Source organism: Oreochromis niloticus, linkage group LG2, assembly GCF_001858045.2.
Source record: "Oreochromis niloticus isolate F11D_XX linkage group LG2, O_niloticus_UMD_NMBU, whole genome shotgun sequence".
NCBI classification, from domain to species: Eukaryota; Metazoa; Chordata; class Actinopteri; order Cichliformes; family Cichlidae; genus Oreochromis; species Oreochromis niloticus.
Window position 1 is genome coordinate 32,901,747 of NC_031966.2, and position 20,708 is coordinate 32,922,454.

Consider the following 20,708-nt stretch of genomic DNA (forward strand, 5'->3'; position numbering starts at 1 on the left):
ACCAACTTAGTTAAACTGTAAGAGCTGGGGGTGGGGACTCAGTTCTCTCAGTTCTTACAGTCATTCAAATCATTATATGTTCTGTGTGTAATCATTTCTCAGGTTGGTTTGGGTTAATTGAAGGTGGCTGCATGGATTCTGATTAAAGGAAAGCTGTTGGTCTTGCCTTGCACGGAAGGCTGAATGTTCACCTCTTATATAATACCAAATATCCACTGTCTTTGGGCTGCATAAGCGGGGGAGTTAGAAGTAATCTGTACTGTTCCATAAGATACTCTAATGCACTTATAGCATTATGGTAGTCTTATCTACAGTACAAAGCATCTTTCTGTGCAGCCATACACTTCAGAAAGGTTTTCCCCTCTCTACTGGAGAGTTGAGGAATTCTGGGAGGGAAATGTTGGGAATTTGAAGAAAAGCCTTGAGCCTCTTCTTCTTTCTGATTTCCAATCCCTATCCCTGCTCTTGAAGCCACTCCTTCAAATGTGAATAAGACGCCATTTCTGTTTTCTTACACAACATGCCCCCTTCTGTAGTGTGAGCCAACACTCCTCCGTGTGTTTGCATTACTTTAACCTGACAATCTGACACTGGGATTTCCTACAAGCAAGCATAGTGTGTGGGCTGCTTTGTTGAGCGGAGATGTGCAGGGTCATGTGTGGATGCGTGGGAAGGAAATATACAGTATCTGGTTCTAAGTATATTCACTGATACACATGATGAAGTGAAAGATGAAGTGCTGGAGAGTTAAATAAGGACGGAATAGGTTCCAGCTACAAACATGTATTTCTTTTCTTTAATCTTGGAACCTGGGTTCTTCATATGAAGGCAATCCAGTGCAGAGAGGCCTGAGATGGATTTTGTGATCTGTCCATGCCATCTAGTGGAGAACAAACACGGTCCACAGTAGTGAGGAGCCAGCTTGAAAACCATTTCCTGTAATATGCTTACAGTGTTTCAGAATAACAAGGAACTGTTCTCTTAAATTAGTTTATTTTTCATCATATTTACTAAACTAGCAATACAAATTCAGACATCCTCCCTATTTATTTATACAAAAGACTAAATAATAAGGGAGAAATGACAAGGAGGCCCTGAAGGCAACATTCACCATGACAACGGTACACAGAGCCAGCGGGGCGGCTAGCTGCGATCTGTTTACGTACAGCATTATAAGACGGTGAGTTAGCTTTATTATGAATACCAATACAAATATGTTCTTAAATCTGTCTTTTGCAGCAGCTTGACCTTTTTTTTTTATCATCGGCGGTAACTAACTTCATTTATTTATCTGTGGTTTGGCAGGGTCTGCTTGCTGCTAATGTAATCACAGGAGGACGGTCACATTTCAACAGCAAAGATGAGCCCTTACTTAGGGGCAAAGTTATAAAAAGTGTATTTTTTTAAAATTAATTAATTACTTTTTTACAATGTTTTTGTCAGCTCTGACTCAATGGTCAATGCGTCATAAAAAACAATGAGTAAGTTACTCATTGTTTTTTATGATGCATTGACCATACTTTACTTTTGAAAAGCGTCTTCAACACATTAGCAGGAACTCGTAAAAAAAATAAAAAAAATAAATAAGAAACAGAAATATTTTCTAGCCCGCTTTGCAAAACATTATTAGTGTGTCAAGTACTATAATACTATAATTACTTCTCTCTGGCGTCAGCAAGACACTTTTTGCCCAGAACATCCTGGCGAGCAGTTTCTGAAATACTCACATCAGCCCATTTGGCACCAACACATACCAACCGACACCTTCAACGTCACTTAAACGAATACATGTTTAAGAATACTTATTTAACATATAACAAATATACATCAAACAAGTATAACATTCTTTAAGTAATCATCTAAATTAAAAGCCCTAAGCATGTATGATCCGCAACCACACACAGGTGTTTGATTGGGCCTCTTCCCGTGGCCTTTATATTTGTATTGTTACACAGAGCCTGATGACATTACAGAGATCACGCCACGTTTCCAACCAAAATAGATCCAATTAGTATGGAAAAAACCCACAATGCCTTTAATGATAGTAAATGTATTTTGAAAATAAAACTGTCTGTTATGAGAACGTAAAATAAATAAAGATTAAGGAATCTTGTAGGTGGAAATTGCCAGGACGCCCTCACCAGAGGACATCTTTCTGGCTTTTAGGGTGTGAAACGTTCAGAAATGTAACTTCCTGTTCTGCCTAGAATAACTTTGTTTTCTTTTCCAGCCTGCAGCCACATTAAATGCTAAGCTAATTCAACCCCTGATGTCAGAAGTACCTCAGATATGTCATTGCCAAAGCTTAGTAAGCTTCTTTTATAAAGTCATGCTTTCCACATTACAGTGTGCGTACTATCAGTGCCTCATGATTGATTTGTGCTGCTGTTCCAAATATGTTTTCATCAGAGAGAAGCGAGATTTGTAAAATAAAATTGAGTTGTACAATAAAAAGAAATAACAGAAAATGTTGCAACTTGTGTTGTTTTTGTCTTTGATTCCCAACGTGTGTAGGGACAAGGAGGAAGAGGGGGACTCAACTGAGCCCGTTCAAAGTGCCAGACAGCAACAGCATTTTTCTGCTACGTGTAAACGAAAGAGAGGACCAAAAAGAGGTTTGTGTGTGTGCTTTTGCACATTTATGTATGTCCAAATGACAGATTTTCTATCCATGCATTATACTGGCATGGCAGCATTTTCTAAAAGTGAAAAATGGATCTTTGTTGTGTTAAAGTCATGCTGCTGTTCGCCCTTTGTGCTCAGGAGATGCGTAAATTCCTGGCACTGCCAATTGATGAGAAGACAACCCACACTGCAAGAGTGACGGCCAAGCTGAAAAATGAGCTGGTGGGAGAACTGGAGGATGAGGAGGAGGAGGAGAAGAAGGGGGGAAATGAGAAGATGAAGAATTTAAAGCCAATCAAGAGTAGGACAGCTCTCCCTAAGCAAACATCTGGGGGACGAATGAAACAAGGTAAGTGGAAGAGGAGTAGAAAATTCAAAATATATCTGATCAGATACGATCGATTTCACTTGTTGTTTCTCGTCTGTCCCCAGAAAAGGTAACAAAAGACAACAAGCATGCCTTAATCTCGCTGGAACGACAGAAAGCTGTGCTGGAGGTAAATGATTTCAGCAGCTGCTAATATGCTGTCATGTTTTTTGCATCAGCTCTCTGTCAAGTATTAATGGAGGATAACTATCATCCAAACTCAGCCAGTGAACTAAAACAGGGCCCAGCTGCCCAATATTTGAAATTAAACTAAATTAAATTAATCTTGTAAATAAGCATCACTGACTGGATCACTGATGTTGTTCTAGTTAAATTAAACTTTTCCTCTGATGTAGCATTATAGATCCAGCCAGATGAGATAAAGTCAAGTTAATGCGGAAAAGGTTAATAAATCCTTCATTTTGTGTCAGGCCTACTGCTCTAACCTCACCTGGTGAATGTTCACATCATTTAAACTCAGCGCCACCAGCTCTTAATGTTTTCAGCCCGAGTTATGAAAATTATGATGATAGAATTAAACACAGCCTTTTTATTATCTTAGACATTTATGAAGGTAAACTGTAGGGTTTGGTCTAACCAGAAGTGGTAAATATCTGTATTTGAATGTCCCCCATGTGTTAGAACAAGCAGATGACTGCTGTTAAAATTAATGATCCCCTTCTGTTCTCTTACTAAAGTCATCTCAGATATACAGACAGATAGGGAAATTATTATTAATTACCATTAAGATTATACAAGTCTGGCTTCATCTTCTTCTCGTCCTCCTTTCCTCAGTTATCTGTGATGACAAAGAGGTCTGAGATTTTGAGGATGGACGAGGCCATAGCAAAAGAAGAGAAGCTGCTGAAACACCTGGAGCGGAGCATTGAGAGAGACAACGTCAGATTTGAAGAGTTTCTCAGGGAGAATGAGAAGAAGTCTGTGGAGGCCAGAACGCTGTAAGGATTAAACAGTGGCTGTCCTGTTAGCTTCTCTGCAAATTCAATTTAAAATCACATTTTCATAAAATAGTGTTTTAGGGATGCACCACTGTGTACTGTAGGCCTGATTTTGATGTCGATCGACATAAATCGTGCTGACTGATGTCGATGTTTATACCAAAAAGAGTGTCAAGAAGAGCTCATAGATTTTGAAATAAGTATTTTTTTTATAATAAGAATGTTTGGTTGTTGTTTCCCAGCTCATAAAAGGAGAATAAAGAACAATATGCAACAGGAAAAATATCCTGAACACACTCTTATTTCTGCCGTACCTGTACAACATTTCCCTGATGATTAAAAGCTTCCTTTGTGAATAGTCGTGTTTGTCTCTGCTGCCAGGTATGAACAGGAGGCCAGGTCAACACAGGAGAAGAACTCTGAAATCAGGAGGCTAACTGCTGAAATACTCACCATAAAAAGGTAGCATTCAGATCATCTTGAAAAAATCAAATGTGTGAGTGCATCACCCCTGTCTCAGTCCGTCACCATGTTTATCCAGAAGGTGAACTCAGAGGCACTACAGCTAAAGATACAGTTTTTATGTTGTGTAGATTTTAATGTAGTCTTTCTTCTGCATAGTGAACTTGCCAGGTTTGAAGAAATCCTGGTAGACTACAAGAGTTATAAGGACCTTCTATTCAAGCTGTCTCCTCCGGAGTGGCAGGATGCCCAGAGGTCAAAGGTTATGTCTGGTAAAGGCGCCAAGGAGGACCAGAACAGGGAGCTTAAAGACACTGCTATTAGGAATGGCAAGTAATGCCCAATAAATCACCATAAAATAGGCAACAGAGACCAGCATGGCGGTACTCTGCTTAATGTCCTGCAATTGACTTAAATGATTCTTTCATTTATTAACATGCACGCAGGTTTGGAGACTCCAGGCAGACAGCTGCCGTCCATCCAAGAGACCAGGCTGTCCCCAGCCCACAGTGACAGTCTGTAAGGGAGCACCAGCACTCTCGTTTCACTCATGGCTTTGTTTAATTTTTCTGCACATTTGCTTTTTGTCTCATAGTTTTGATGTAGTGCTGAATGTGGTGGTTAAGCACTTAAAAGCACCCTCAATTCACCCTCTGTCTGAAACAAGCCACCCTCGTTGTAAGCCTTCACAACCTGTACAGGAAAAATGTGGAAATGAAAGACCAGCAGTGACTGGCAACAATATATGAGCTACATGAATGGTAAATGGCCTGTATTTGTATAGCGCTTTACTTAGTCCCTATGGACCCCAAAGCGCTTTACACTACATTCAGTCATCCACCCATTCACACACACATTCACACACTGGTGATAGCAAGCTACGTTGTAGCCACAGCTTCCCTGGGGCGCACTGACAGAGGCGTGAGCACAGTCGTAACAATTCAGCCAGAAAGAGGTTTTGTATTTCAAACAACAACCGCAAAAAGAAAGAAAACTAGAAGGTCAAATTTAAAATCCTCTCCAGTGTTGCTGTAACTACTCTCACAGGTGTAAAACTCTTACATTGTCATTGCAGAGTCACAGATCCTAAATTGGACAGTGACAGCTCAGATTATGAGGTCAGTTTTTCCCGATCCTGTCTTATCTTAACTAAAGGAGCAGCTTGAATATTTCTCCTCAGTACTGACAGTGGTGTGTCTTACCCACCTCTCTGTAGGATGAGCCAGAGCTGTATTTCACTGATCCCCAGCAGCTGCTGGATCTGATGACAGAGCTGACGGAGCAGAACCTGTCCCTGATTCAGAACTCTACGAGGGTGGAGGAGACTCTGGAGCAGCTCCAACAGTCCTTGAAAACAACCAAGAAGAATCAGTAAGCATGGCACATGGCTCTGTTACATTACCCAGTTGCTAAATCTCCTTTTGCTTGCAGCTTCAGAGCTCTTATCACACTCAGGGTTTTACTGTTTTCTGGTTATTCCAGCTCCCCTCTTTTCTCACTGCTGGTTTCTTTCTGTCAAGTGAAAAGGATGAAGAACAAATTACAATGCAGATAAATGAAATGAAGGAGAGAATCAAGAAGGAGAAGGCGAGAGGCGCCAGGCTTGAGCGGAAGGTCCTTCTCCACGTGTCCCTGAATACACAGGACCAGGTAACACAGAATACACCGCTGCACCAAGCTGCACTCGGTGACTCTTACAGGGCCTCGTAACCACTTCGCTTACCTACAGGATGTGTTGCTGGATGCTCTGAGCGAGAAGGTGGCAGAGGTGCACTGCAGCTGCGTGGATGACAGGGTGACCAATCTAAACACTTTAGAGAAGCTGGCCAACATTGAGAAGCGGCTGTCTTTACTACTGCAGAGCATTGAGAGCATCCCTGAAGAAAAACTGGAGTTAATGAAGAAGATCAAGGACAGCGAGAGGAGGACCAGGTACTGTGTGCCTCAGTGGCTCAATGTTCCACTTGGCTATTGAATTTTTCACCTGTAAAAAAACATCTTGAAACATCTTCAGTAACAGCTGCAGAAGTATGAGGCTCTATGGGTAAGAGAGCCAAGATCAATGGTAAAAAACATAATTCTTTGATTAGAAACTAGTTTTTAGTTGTTGTTGTTTTTTTCTTCTTGAATGTATTATTTCCAGTCTTAGCAGAAATTACAGTGCAGTGTTATATAAACACCCTCCCACTCTCTCTACAACATGTTGCAGGGAGCGTGAAGACAAGCTGAGAGAGCAGAGAGAAAAACAGAAAGAAAGGATGAGGAGGTACTCGGAGAGATCGCTGGCTGACTCCAAGAAAATCGTGGGTCTTTTTCCATTGACACTATTCTCCAGTTTACTGTTTATGAATTACAACTTTTAAAGAAACTGATCCAGTTGCACACTTTCGGGATTTTCTTTCAGAGTGGGAAAAAGCTCATGCCCAGATATATGCCTGTTACCCAGAGAGTCAAAGTCAGCAACGTGGACAGTATCCCGGCTCAAGATGAGATTCACGAATACCTCTTTGGCACTGAGAACACGGACTGATAAAAAAAATACAAAAAATAAAATAACTGAAAGTGCTATCATGCCTCAAACGCAAAAACTGATCAGTGATCATGTATTATCACACAGATGCCACAATCATGACATGTATGAGCTGAGATGCTACAAATTTAGCGTTGTAGTGCAGAATAAAACCATCTAACTGTGGTAAAGTTTTTGGTTTTGTTGCCTTTTATTCTTAAGCTGGCTGATATTTTGCTAATCTTATGCAATTAAGTTCATTCAGAAAACTGAGCTTTGAATATTTCAAATATGTTTAAGCATTTCAGGCAAAAGCTTCACATTTTCTGCATTCACGCTGCATTTTCTCAAGGAAATGCTTTTTCTAGTTTCTTTAAATAATTGTTTAAAGGTGCTTTATGTGAAGTCAATGTCCATGTGACATTAGATTCAAACTCTAATATCAATTAGAGTTTGAATCTAATGTCACATGGACAATCCCGTATGAGCAGCACTTCAGTGGTGGGAAGGAAGGGTTCCCTTTTAACAGGAAGAGACCACCAGCAGAATCAGACTCAGCAAGGGCCTCACATATTGCTGGGTGGGAAAAAAGGGAGAACATAGAGACCACATAGAATAAATACTATTAAAAATATGGGGAAAATAGTAGTTATTCACACTAGCCAATAAACACCAAGTTAACTTTCAAAAAGCAATTTGTCAAGTGAATACCTACATTTATTTATTTATTTTATATATATATTAGCAAAAACTTACCACACTGGTAGGTTTTTCCCAGGTGTGTGAAATTTAATTGCTTTGCTCATGTATGAAAACACACGTGTAAATTTCTCATGTTATGTTTTAATCTTCATTATACCACTGTATATTTTCAGATGAAAAAATGTCTGTTCACGCATAGCAAACAAATTAATGAATCATGAATGAATCGAAAATATTCCCAAAAGCTATATATATGCTGATGATACTGGTACCCTCGCAGTTTATATAAAGTAGGTTTGATTCAGACTGATTGATGCATCTTGGAGGAGTGGGAGAACATTAAATACATACCCATGATCATTATAGTAAAATATTATTTGCGATACATTTTTTTCTAGCACATTTACTTTCTCACTGAGTCATTTATTTATTTTTTTATTTTTGGATTTGGATTTTATTTTGGCCCTTCTGAAAACTTCACGTAGAGGACAGCAGGTGGTGATGTTTCACTTTCATCTGTGCTCTGTCATCAGCCGGAGAGGAAGACAGGAGGATGAGGAAGTGGCTGGAGCGAGAGGAGTACGTTTGGAGATGTAGCTGCCAACGCTAATGCTCCAGCAGCTGTCAGGCGATAGGCAGCCGGACCATAGGAATATTTGACAATGCGATGGGTAACTGCTGGGCATACTGTGTGGGGCTCTTCAGGAGAGAAACCAACAGGATCCAGCGAGGAGGCGGGTGAGTCAACTGTGAGCTTTAGCTGCCTGAGCTAGCTAGCTAGCATGCAAGCATCACCCGAAGCGGTGTTATCTGCTTGCTGATGAGGCTGGCCGGTAGTTTGACACGGCAGTCTGCCTGTGAGGACTTGGGCAGTTATGTAGGGATGCTATTACTACAGACGGTGATGTTGTAAACCAGAGATACGGATCAGCTAGTTTAGCCTCTAGCTGTACTGTCTATAACCTGCAGTCAGCCAATGCCAGTGGGAATCAAGACCCCACCCCTAGTGTCAGGAGTTTAGCTGTAGACATGTAGCTTAGCTAAGGTCTGATAATGACCGCACAGCTGACAGAGCTTCTGGAGAGCTCACACACAATCATGTAGACTAATATATGGACAGTTTGGCTGCTTGGCTAGCTGCTGGGATTAATTGCCTGTTTATTTGCCTTAGCTTCAGGCTGTTGTGTCACCCAGTTGAATGTAAATAATTGATGCTTTTTAGTCTGACTTTACCTTGTGCTTTGTTAAGGTGAGGAAAGGCTTTCACTCTACCAGCAACACTTTCACACTTTCATCCATAGATTTATATAATGGAGCTGACAGTAGCGCTAACACTTTATTGATCGTACCACAGTAGTAGTTGTAACTTGGCCCGAAGTGGCATTACAACAAAGGTGTCTACAGACTTTAGGCAGGGGCAGACCTAGAACATTTTAAATATTTTTAAATAAATTTTAAAATTTTAAATAAATATTTAAAATATTTATTGTATCATTATCTCTTCTAAGATAATTTTTAGGTATAAATGAGACTAAAATGGTTGAGCACAGGTGATTATTTTTAAAGTAGAAAAGCTGGCAGGGTGAGGCTCTACAGCAGGGAGGCAGTTGCCCCCCTTCCTCTTGCCCCCCTGTAGATCCGCCCCTGATTTTAAGTCACGCTCTCACTGGCAGTCATTAAAATGAAGAAGAAAAAAACCCAGTTTTTTTTTCTCTCTTAGGTTTGACTATTGTAAATCCTAAATAAATGGCACAACATGGAGGTCACAACTCAATAATGTTAATTGGCAGTATTCGATGCAGGGCAGGTGAGGCTGTCAGCAGGCCACTTCAGTTTAAGTTACATCTGTTTACTAAAGCTTTCTCATGTACAGTTTGTTCCACATAAAGTATTTAACTAGCCTCAAGTCCTCATGTGGGTTGGGTCAGAAAGGCCATCCAGCTCCTCCAAATCAAACATGTGGAGCTGCATGCTGTGGTGACTCAGCACCACCCAAAAGTCACACAAAATAATGGATTCAGACTACAGTTGAACACAAACTGTACAGCCAACACTCAACAACCTGTTTCCTGTTTCACAGGCCTGACAGTGACAGATCAATATTTATGTGGGAAATTTCACAATACAAAGTTCATAGATTTTGTTTATGCTAATATCTGTTCACCTACGTACAGCTGACTCTTCTTCCATGAAACTGGTGGAACAGAAAAAACTTGCCTGTAGAGCTCCATCGCTTTGAGATTTGGCTATAGGTTCATGCTTTTTTTTAACTTCATTTCCTTTATGAAGCCCCTGTTCCCGGTTTATGATGCCATAACTCTGGCATTGTGGATTCAAACATCAAATTCATACCATGCAAATGGGTCCTTAGCATTATTTTAAGACATTCACAAGGCTTTGTATCAGACCAAGGGAGTTTCAAGAAATAGGTATTTAGTTCACACTGGGTCTTTTATTTTGAATTTTTTTATTTTATTTTGAAAATTAAGCATCAGAAACAGACTTGGTATGTATTTTTAACAATATGAAGAAGAGACAGGAAAGTGAAAAGTGCTGAAGCTAATTTATATTTTCCCATTCATTATACTCTAGATCAGGGATGTCAAAGTCATTTTACACTGTGGGCCAAACCAGTGAAACAGCCCTTTCTGTCACTGCAAAGATGTTTAACTACAAAATCATTCCCATTTAATATAAGAAGAAAGTTGCAGTTTTAATAGTACGTCTAGCATGTCTCAGTTTTTCTACATGATAACAAAATGCTGCTGTAGTAAATGACAGAAATGTTTAATCTTGAATAAATGTATAAAATTAAAGAAAATAAAGTTATTGTAGTAATTGCAACTAAAACAGAACAATTCACATTAATTCACAAAAATTGTTGGGGGGGTTTCTGAGTTTGTTAAAAATAAAAATTTAAAGTACATAGTGGGGAAAAAAACTGGAACTTGGAACTGGGCCGATTCTGGTCCCCAAGCCTTATGTTTGGTACCCCTGCTGTCTGAAATGTATTTTTTTCTCCTAATTTTTCCTGCAGGTCAAAATACTTCCGCAGCAGCACCACAGGGGAGCATTACACAATCGAAGTGTGTACTTTATTTATTTATTTGAACCTTTCTTAATACTGACTGTTTAAGCTAATGCTACGAGTCTAACTGTGCTTTCTATTTATTTCTTTTTTTCAGTTTGAGAATCTGGTAGAAAGTGATGAGGTAAGTTTAGATTTTACGAGCTAAATACGTCTGTGAAAAAAAAAAAATGCTGTTTTCTAATTAAAAGCTGGATTATGCTCCTTGGATCAGACCATGATTGCCGTGCTCGGCTCATGATGGATAGAAAACGATGTGATGTGGCCATCCCTGTGATATGGGAGTCATCCATTTTTCCTCCCAGAGAGTAACTCGATTACTCTCCGCTCAGTCCCAGAGTAGCACTTCTTGAGTCAGTGCAGCAGGGTAGATGCATTTCTTAGTGGATTTCAGAGCTATCTGCTAAAATGTATGTTGTGTATGTTGCGTTGCAGGCTGAGAGCCCACAGCCCTGCCCGAGGTAAGAGATCCTGCTCAGATGTATAGAAAAAGCTAATAATGTCTGGCGTGAAAAAAGAAAACAAAAACAGTAATATGTGTTCTCGTTATTCCACCAGGCCCATCAGTGATGATGAGATCAAGAACCTCAAAGAGCACCGCTACGCTGCCATCTCAGACAAACAGATCCTCTTAGACCAAAAGCTGCGAGCCGAGGTGAGGCCACCTGTCCATGTCAAGATTTAACAGCCCTCATGGTTTCATTTTGTGTTTGTTGACTTATTTTGGCTTACCTTTAATTTGCTGCATTGTTTTTTCTGTTTTTGTAATTTTCTGTTCTGTTTTTTTTTAATTTTTTCTTTTCCTTGTTTGTTTCATTTCATTATTTCTGCTCAGTTAGAGGCACAAGAGGAGAAGTTGAGGCTAGAAGAGGAGGCTAGAAATGCTGCCCAGCGTGAGGCCGCCAGGCTGGCACGTGAACGAAAATTGAAGGAGGTGAGGGGGTACTGAGCGCTGCCTTCTTTACCTTACTGCTCGGCTAAAGCACCTCCTCCTCTAAGCTGCTGGCCCCTCTGTGCAGAGACCTCCCAGGATTTCCATTTTCTGTTTTGTTTTTTTTAAATGTATTTTTAAAGGGGACCTATGATGCTCATTTCCAGCTCTATTTTTCTTCTTGACCAGAAATACAATAACTTTATATAAGTCACAATATTTGTCTTTTACTGGGCCTTAGTGAAATAAGTCCTTCTGGCTCTCTTTCCCCTAAATTCAATCCTTCTTATTGTTGACTGGTGGGTGGGACTTGTGTCCTTGATATAACCACAGTAGGAATGCAGATGGCATTGTAATCTATGAAGAGAGTCTGGAGGGGTGGAGGTATGAAGCGAGACAGAATACATGTTTATGAATGAGAGGGAGGCAGATACAAAGCTGAAGATTCAAGAAGCAGAGGAAGTGAAGGTGGATGAGTTCTAATACCTGGGGTCAACCATTCAAAGCACACGAGAGGTGAAGAAGGGTGGAGCAGGTAGAGACGAGTGTCAGAGGTGATTTGTGACAGATGTATAGCAGCAAGGGTGAAAGGGAAGGTTTACAAGATGGTGAGACCTGCTGTGATGTACGGTTTGGAGACAGTGGCACTGACAAAGTGACAGGAGGCCGAGCTGGAGGTGTTGAGGTTTCTGCCAGGATCAGGATGGACAAAATTAGAAGTGAGTACATCAGAGGGACAGCTCAGGTGCAGATGCAAGGCTGAGATGGTTTGGAAATGTGCAGGGGAGGGACAGTGGATGTTTTGGACAAAAGATGTTGAAGATGGAGCAGCCAGGCAGGAGGAAAAGAAGTAGCCAGTCTTAATTTCAGCTCACAGTGATTATTTTTGCACTAGTCCACCTTTCTCTGTTCAGCCTTCATCACTGTTGTCTGCTCATGGAAGTGTACTGTTTGTCTTTGCTTGAGATTGTTGACTTCCCGTGGATCATTGAAATCCTTGAAGAATCTGACATTAAAACCAAGGAAACCTAGGTCTTATGTTTCCCTAACTTTGCTGCAGGTTGGCTGTTAAATTTGGAGAAGGATTGTTCAAGACTCATACGAAAAAAAAAAAAGAAAAGCCTGTAAGTTTAGTTGCCACTTGTTGTTATCCTTTTGCTTTTGCGTGGATTTACAGGGCCTGAAACACTAGGGGGCACTAAGGTCACAGCATAATGTGGCCATTTCTCCTTTTCAAGTCAAGTCAAGTGGCTTTATAGTCATGTCAACTAAGTGCAGTGGTACAGTGAAGTGAGACAACTTTCCTCCAAGACCATGGCGCTACATATGACATATAACAGACAATCAACACAGGACTACATAAAGAGCGCAAGAAAAATGGCAAAAACCCCAAAACAAAGAAACTGCAACACCAGACAGAACAGAGCGATACAGACTGTGCAATAGAAAAGTGCAACAATGACAGTGGGTTGTGCAAAAGACTCAGCATTGTGCACAAAGTAGCTTGAGGTGTGTGTGTGTGTGTGTGTGTGTGTGTGTGTGTCAGTCCAGTTACTGAGTGTTGAGGAGTCTGACGGCTCCGGGAAAGACATTAGCACAACCAGATACATTAGATTAGAAAAAGTTGAAAAATTGCCAAAATATATATATATGTTATTGCATAGTAGATCTCAACTACATATAATATAGCAGCAAGAAGACTTAACCTAAAATTACTAACTGCAGTAAATAAATGAGCTTGCTTTGGTTGCTGGGGGGGGTCATTTAATAATGGTGGGACCGTAGGGGGTTGCTGTCAGCTGTTGTCAGGCAGAAATCCTGTACAGGACATGTACATGTGTGAATTAGGTTGTTTTCTCTGACGCACTTCAGGCAGTGACGTGCTGAATAGTACGGCAAGTAGTAGTTATTCCATGTATAGCAAAGTCCAAGCGTATCTTTCCAGCATTGTTTGGTCCTATTTGTCATTAGTTGAGGCTGGGTTTTGAAATGCTGCAGGAACCTTGTTGACAAAGCGAGCAAAATAAACTAGGAGGAGTTTATTTGCGTTACAGCAGAGAGGCAAAGGTGCCAGTGGATATAAATCTGGATATGGGCTTTATTTCTAAGGTCAAGCAGGGAAAGAAGAAAAAAGGTCCATAAAAGGGCTGATATTTACAGTGATTACAGTCCCTGCAGGCACATTTTTACAAAGAGAAACTAGACTGTTGGCATGTAGCAATAATCAAGCAGGAATTTTGGCCACTATGGTGGTTTCATATGTACTCTTCTGTTCATGTGATCTAAAGCAGCGGTCCCCAACCCCCGCGCCGGTCCGTGAGTCGTTTGGTACCGGGCTGCAAGAGGCTCAATGTGAAATTTATGGTTTTCAGGGTTTTTATCGGTTTTTATCGTTATTTTTTTGTTGTTTTTATCGTTAACTCGGTTTCCCCAGGTCTTTTCCTGTGTGTTATGAATAAATCTTCTTCTTTTTGGTACCGTTACTGGTTTTATTTTGTTGTATTTATCCACGACACCTTAAAGGCCAGTCCGTGAAAATATTGCCGGACATAAACCGGTCTGTGGTGCAGAAAAGGTTGGGGACCGCTGATCTAAAGAAAAAAAGGACAACTACCAGGACTGCCATTTGTCTGTGGTCACATTCCACTGCTCCTTTGGTGTTGCTTATTTTTCTTTTTCTTCTTCATCTGTTCAAAAATGTATGATCACATTTTTCCTTGATAATGCCAAAATTGTTAATGGCTTTCAAATGAATCCAGTGTGTATTTCAATCCTGTGAAATTTCTAATGAGATTATCTTTTTAGTTGATCTGTGGTGTTTTTGTCAGCAGCTGTCTGCCCAGAGGACACGGGGGAAAGCAGATGGCTCCGGCGGTGAAACCCAGCAAAGAAAGTGAGTCAGTTAAGTTCATTAGACAACGGCGTAGTTGTTGAGCTGAGGACAAACTCGGGTCATGGGACTCTGCAGGAGGATTTAAGTAATGGTGTGTTTGTTGAAGAAAGACTGGAAAACCAGAACTTGCAGCCTCTGGCTAATCGACTGTTTAGTCATTAACATTTATGGCTGAATTTGCCTGGAAAAGTCTTATACCATGTCTTTTTAGTTGTTGTTTTTTGTGGAGGTTCAAAACACACATCTGTGTAATGAAGTGCACATGAATTTGCTGCTACAGCCAGACAGTGTGTAGACTGCAGAGCAGATTTTAGTGCTGCAAGCTGTCCAGTCTCTGTAGTAAATACTTCATTCGTTTTCACTGCACATGAAAGCAGCAGAAATAATGAAAGTACGCTGGACTGGAGGGATTCCTGTGCTTTACTGCTGCTAAATATGTCTTATTCTCTTTGGTTTCAGACAAACCTCTGGGGAAGATTTTGATGCCTACCTCCAAAATGTTAAAGCCCAGTCTGAAGCTTTCAGGAGCAACAGTGAGTGAACCATCTGTATGAAATTTAAATTTTGTCAACCTCTTCCCAGGTGCTTTTTTTTAACAGAGCAGAGAAACATAGCGTATCTAAACATACTAGTTTTCTTTAGAAAGCATTAGTTATTTCTGTTTGTACACAATGTATGAAATATTTTTTAAAAAAACAACAAAAGTGACCGGGGTTGTGACCTTGTTATTCTGCCTTAACTGTGACTTTAATGCTCAAAGCTTGTAAAATCAAGTTAACACTGAGTGCTAGCTTCAATTTATACACAGTATAAAAACCTGAGGGAGGGTTCGAGCTGTTACTTGAGAAAGCATGATACAAAAAAAAAGCCTACAAAACAAATCAGCTTAGACTTGAGAAAAAGATTTGACAGAAGAAGAAAAAAGAAAAAACAGAAGAAGGATATACAAAGTTATCACAGTGTTTCCAAGTGTCAGGAACTGGAGTGAGGAGTATCATCAAGAAATGTAAAGACAGACACACAGTACAGAACACGCCTGGCAGCGGTGGGAAGCAAAAGACTAGTAAGAAAAATGGCGAGAGATGTTTCTAAAGACCCCAGAACAACTGCCAAGACACCCGTGAATGACTTAGCCAAGTTTGAAATAGTAGTCTGAAGGAGACAATCACTAGAGCCCTGCACAGGAATGAGCGGCGAGGTTAGAGACCAGGAAAACCTTCTGCAGAAGACACGCCTTCAAGCCAGACTGAGGTGTGCTAAGAACAACCTGGGGATAGATAATCCACACTAGAAGAGCGTCATCTGGTCAGAGGAGATAAAGCTACAGCTCTTTGGCCACAGACACTTTGCTGATGTTTAGAGAAAGAAGTGAGAGTTCTACAACTCAAAGGACACTGTCCCCACAGTGAAGCACGGTGGTGGGAGGATACATGAAGATTTTAAAAGAAAACCTCAAGCAGTCAGAAACAAACCTGGGTCTGGGTCGTCTCTTTATCTTCAAACACAACAACGACCCAAAACATGTCGCTCCTGGTGAAGAACTACCTCCAGTCAGTGAACAGTCAGTAAGTTCACTTACTGACTGTTCACTTACAGCCCAGTCAGTAAGTGAACTTACTGACTGGGCTGCACAAAAGCATTGCCTTAAAAATCTGTCGGGTGAACTGAAGACCAGCGTCCACGCTAGAGGACCATTAAATCTGGAGGAACTTGAGAGATTTGCCAAAGAAGAATGAGCTGCGGTTGCTCGGAGGACCTCTGCGACTTGTTGAAAACTACAAAAACCGACTGCCGGCTGTATCGAGATACATTTTGATAATCATTTTGTTGTACATTGCGAGTATATATTCATGAGAGGTCAGGTTTACATGCTTTCTGTTTGTTCCCAGGACTCCCGTCTGACACAAATGTGGTGACTCCAAACACGGAGTGCAGCTGGGATTTCACCACCAAGACCCGCTCCACCAACGATGACGGTACCTCACTAGATCTGGAGTGGGAAGATGAGGAAGGTAAGAACATTCTGACTGAAGTTGAAAAGTTTGATTAGGATAGTGATGCATGTGATGAGCCCTCTTGTTCATAGAATTCCAAGAGTATTTTAATTTATTTGGAAAAATATTTTGCTCTTTTGTTTTCATTTCTCTGCTGCTACATCTGTCATTTATATCCAGTCTTTGCCTGTGTACGTTTCAAGGCAACACACTTATGTAATATATACGGTTTGTGACTTCCACCGTGGACCTTCTGCTGTTTGACATCAGTTACTGCTCTTCTGTCAGAATCAAACCTCATGTCTCTGCGTTGTAGGAATCAATCGTGCGCTTCCAGTGTGGGAGAGGTCTCGAACGGAGGAGGACATCTTGCGCGCAGCCCTGAGGCCAGGCAGCAAGCAAATGAACAGCGGGCCGACCTCAGCCTCCGAGGACTCCACTGCACTGGAGTGGGAGAATGATTTTGTGAGCACCCACCCAGAGGACACTGCAGAATTCGAAGGGTTTGTCAATCCTGTCCTAGACACTCCCTCTGAGGACTCCTCGGACTGCGGCCTCAGGTCGGACAACCAAGACAGATAGTGTCCAGCACCAAAGGAGACATTGGCGGCCCGCCTCCTCACGTCAAGGCTCACCAGCTTTTTTGCCTCATGAAGTGGAAATGTCGTTCCTTACATGCTCTTCATACTGTCACGAAACTGTGATACTGCAGGAACATGTGTGTACCTCTGCACTACAGAACAGTGTGGTGACGTTTATCAGACTCATTTTTTCAGTGCCTTCATTTGCTAAACTAGACGACCATTTAATGAATTGTAACTGATCAGTTGTATCCACGACCGTCTTACACATTGTTCAACAAGTGCTTTTTATCTAACGCACCCAGGTGATCGTATACAAACCAATTCATCACCAACCAACCAGGCGTGAAATGTTATTATATTAGCAGATTGACCCTCCAGTATACTGACTGGTGTAACTGGACACATTTCAGTGCTTGCGCGTGAAGTAATTGTGCAGGAAAATCTACACATTGGTCATTGGACTACTTTACCCACTGTCTGTGGGTAAAGTAGTCATTCTGGATCATTTATAAAGGTACTTTTAAAATCCCAGCAGGCTAATTTGTTCTTTGCATTTGACCTATGCTAACTATTTAGCAGCAGCGAACAGTCAAACAGTACCTGGGGACCAAGTGCAGTGCTGAGGCCAACACCTCACTCAGCACCTCAGTGGGGAAAAGGCTGGTTTATTCTTGGATCTCTTTACATGTAGGGAGAAAAAATCCACAGAAGCACAAAAGCAGTTTAAATTAGGGGAAAAAAGAAAATCCGTCTGTTCTTTACTTTGATGCATGATTGGGAGGTGAATTCCACTGGAAGGTTGCTGAAGGAAAGATTAAACCATCTCTCAGTGAATCAGTGGAGCAGGCTATACGAGACAGCACAGGTGAACACTGCATGTCAGCCGTGAGCGCTCACGAAAAAAAAGGCATGCACAATATGAGGTCAGTGCATGCACTCTGACAAAAAGCTGACCTCATCGTGGTGACCCTCGGCTGAAGTCATAAGCCTCCTTTCTTGTAATTGAGAGCCCCCATATGAAACTGTGTCATGATGCTAATCAAATACAGAAAAAAAACTTCTCGAACTGTAACTTTGTAACAACATTCAGGCTTTTCCAAGTATCGTGTGAATATTTGCTCTGAAGCACAGTGAAATCATTACAGAGTATAACAGGAGGCATCCTTCACCTAAACCTACTGAAGGAGACAAATCAGGTCTGAGTGTTTAGCTCTTATGAAATTTGAACTTTTTAGTGATATGAGGGGAAATCATTGAAAGCAATATTTTGAAATTGAACGAAAAAGATCAAACCCAAAAACGTTCTGTGGTGTTAGCGTCGGTGATCCAGTGCTGCTTTGACTAAGGAAGGGGGTTTAATTGTTCTTCGTTACTTTTTCTTCTTATCTTAACCTGTCACATGTTGTTGAACGGGAGTCGGGACAATAGCTTTTCACATTAATCAGTTTTAATTAGTTTGAATCGGCGTATGCGTGCACCTGCAATGTGTTGATTTTTGTCGATTCAGATCTTAGAAGATTTTACCGAAATGAACCTGATCCACTGACTTGCACTGCTGTCAAAGTGTGTACACGAGACACTGGTTAATTTTCCTTCCTAATATTTGAGTGCGGTATAATATATTGTTTCCTTTTGTTTCCCCAGTGTTATGTTTTGCTGTGAGTATAGCATATTTGACTCATCACTGTAAATTTCTGTTTAAAAAGAACAAAAATTGATTCTTTGTCACTCTGAGTATAAAGGGAAAAAATAAAATCATGGGGGGAAAGAAAGTCCCGAGCTTCAGGTACATTAACTACAGACCAACTGAGTTTGTAATCTGTCATTTTTAAAGTAATCTTGACACTTGACTCTGACAGAATGTTTGAATGTTTCTGGCAAAAAAAATAAATCAAAAGTACAAACCAAAGTAGTAAGTGAGAGGCTACACAGAAGTTGTTTGCAAAATTTAAAGGGGACCTTTTATGCTCTAAATTTTTACTTTTGGCCCTCCCCCTTTAAGGCCGCTGTCTCATTAAGCTCACTATCTTCTGATTGGCTGACTCTCGTAAATGGAAGATTTGAACAGTGTGTCGGCCAGACCTGTTTAAATGACCTAACCATATTAGGGCGATCCACTTCTGACATTATACATAATTAAGAGAACAGGGTGTATCAAAAGAGTCATCTGATTTCCAAAAGCTATATTTTTAAAAGTAATGGACATGTAGAAAATTAAATCTTTAAAATGCATGGCTGAATGTAAAATTTGACACACAATGCTCACAACTGCTCAATGCATCCCCACGCCGGACACACGCCTTATGTCCATGAGAAAGTCAAACTTGCCCCCCTACTTCTGTGGGTATGTCTGCAGTCACTGCAGCCACTGCTGTTGTTATGCTACCAACCGGGAACCAAGTGAAACTCACGAATGCCCTCTTTCTAAATGGTACATGTTTAGATTGTTTCCTGTGAACATCGAATGAAAGCACTTTTAAAATGGGATTATTCTTTTTGATACATCCTGTACAATAGCATTGTGCATTCGTAACATTTAGAGCTCTGACGTTTTTGGCTCATAGTGATTACCTGCACAGATGGCCTCGTTATTTGCAACACACGCATATGAAAGCATAAAAGATCCCCTTTAACATAGATCGTACGCGGAGGCTGAATGGATGTACCATGACCTGGGTTGGGGCTTCGTCTCTCTTTAATGCTGCACTGTTTAGCCACCACTGTCAGTGGCTTGATTGATACCTAAACTCACCCACAAAACAGGAAATCATTTTATAAAAGTTGGTATCCATTTAAGGACAAACAACCACTAAACCTACTCATTTTATGGTGAATATTTGTATCTCTTTATTGCACAACTGAGTTTTACTTTCTTTAAAAAAAAATTTAAGTAGATTTAAAAAGAGCAATTTGAAGTAGCTGGCTGAAACATAACCTAGCATTTTTACTATGTGTATGGAGAAATTGATGATAGTTGATGGCTTCACACGGTACAGTATTTTTTTTTTTCCCTTGAATGGTTGCTCCCAGCCATCCACAGGCGGCATTCTTTCTAGCTCTCTAATATTGCAGCAACCGACTCTTCGGGTCTCAGTCGTCTTGCGTGTGACTAAATTCAGGACAGGTTGATTTCTCCAACCAATCAAAAATCACCTTGGTGTCTTGAGGCCGACCACCAAGTTTACTGCTGTTTGTTTTCAAACACGGCTGTGATTCAGCTTCCCGTCAGTTCATGAATATGTTACTCGCTTGCTGTTCTGAACACGATGTGCCTGACGTTGGCTTGGTGTTTAAAAAAAAAAAAAAACTTTGGTGAACAGGAAGTGATGCATTGTGCAATTTTATTTTTGAAGGAGGTGGAAGAGGATTTGTGTAGCTGACTGTGACGGGCACAATAGGCGGGCAGTCAAAGAGAACAGTGTGACACATAAGGGTTCAGCTCAAAACTATGTCAACACTACGTGCTTGTTCAGTTCAAAAGACTGGCTCATCACCCACAGATATTGTATAAATGCATACTACCTGAACAGTGTATACTTAACCTGTTTGATCACCTGTCAATCAAAGTGCTTGCACTGACAGCTGACCTCTGAG

At 40.9% G+C, this 20,708-nt stretch overlaps 2 protein-coding genes across 6 annotated transcripts; both read left to right on the forward strand.

The window, feature by feature from the left end:
- Positions 1-1,077: 1,077 nt before the first annotated feature.
- cfap100 (cilia and flagella associated protein 100) lies at positions 1,078-7,113 on the forward strand. Of its 3 annotated transcripts, XM_005456334.3 has the most exons (16): positions 1,126-1,180; positions 1,306-1,393; positions 2,231-2,308; positions 2,515-2,615; positions 2,764-2,974; positions 3,058-3,122; positions 3,788-3,951; positions 4,333-4,413; positions 4,573-4,742; positions 4,860-4,932; positions 5,489-5,531; positions 5,630-5,784; positions 5,934-6,063; positions 6,143-6,345; positions 6,623-6,716; positions 6,818-7,113. In XM_005456334.3, the coding sequence occupies exons 3-16, from the start codon at positions 2,290-2,292 to the stop codon at positions 6,941-6,943; spliced, it is 1,635 nt and encodes a 544-aa protein (XP_005456391.1). In that variant the 5' UTR covers positions 1,126-1,180; positions 1,306-1,393; positions 2,231-2,289; the 3' UTR covers positions 6,944-7,113. The 3 variants fall into 3 exon arrangements, with proteins under 3 accessions (XP_003451831.1, XP_005456392.1, XP_005456391.1); XM_003451783.4 differs by lacking the exon at positions 1,306-1,393 and having other exon boundaries at positions 1,078-1,180; XM_005456335.3 differs by lacking the exons at positions 1,306-1,393; positions 2,231-2,308 and having other exon boundaries at positions 1,080-1,180.
- Positions 7,114-8,135: 1,022 nt separating this feature from the next.
- Positions 8,136-19,948, forward strand: ap1ar (adaptor related protein complex 1 associated regulatory protein). 3 transcript variants are annotated; one of them, XM_005456336.4, is made up of 10 exons: positions 8,136-8,362; positions 10,662-10,710; positions 10,810-10,836; positions 11,148-11,173; positions 11,271-11,367; positions 11,548-11,646; positions 14,472-14,536; positions 14,996-15,069; positions 16,426-16,548; positions 16,847-19,948. In XM_005456336.4, the coding sequence occupies exons 1-10, from the start codon at positions 8,292-8,294 to the stop codon at positions 17,110-17,112; spliced, it is 897 nt and encodes a 298-aa protein (XP_005456393.1). In that variant the 5' UTR covers positions 8,136-8,291; the 3' UTR covers positions 17,113-19,948. The 3 variants fall into 3 exon arrangements, with proteins under 3 accessions (XP_005456393.1, XP_025754107.1, XP_003451832.1); XM_003451784.5 differs by having other exon boundaries at positions 8,137-8,362; positions 14,475-14,536; XM_025898322.1 differs by lacking the exon at positions 11,548-11,646 and having other exon boundaries at positions 14,475-14,536.
- Positions 19,949-20,708: the final 760 nt, after the last annotated feature.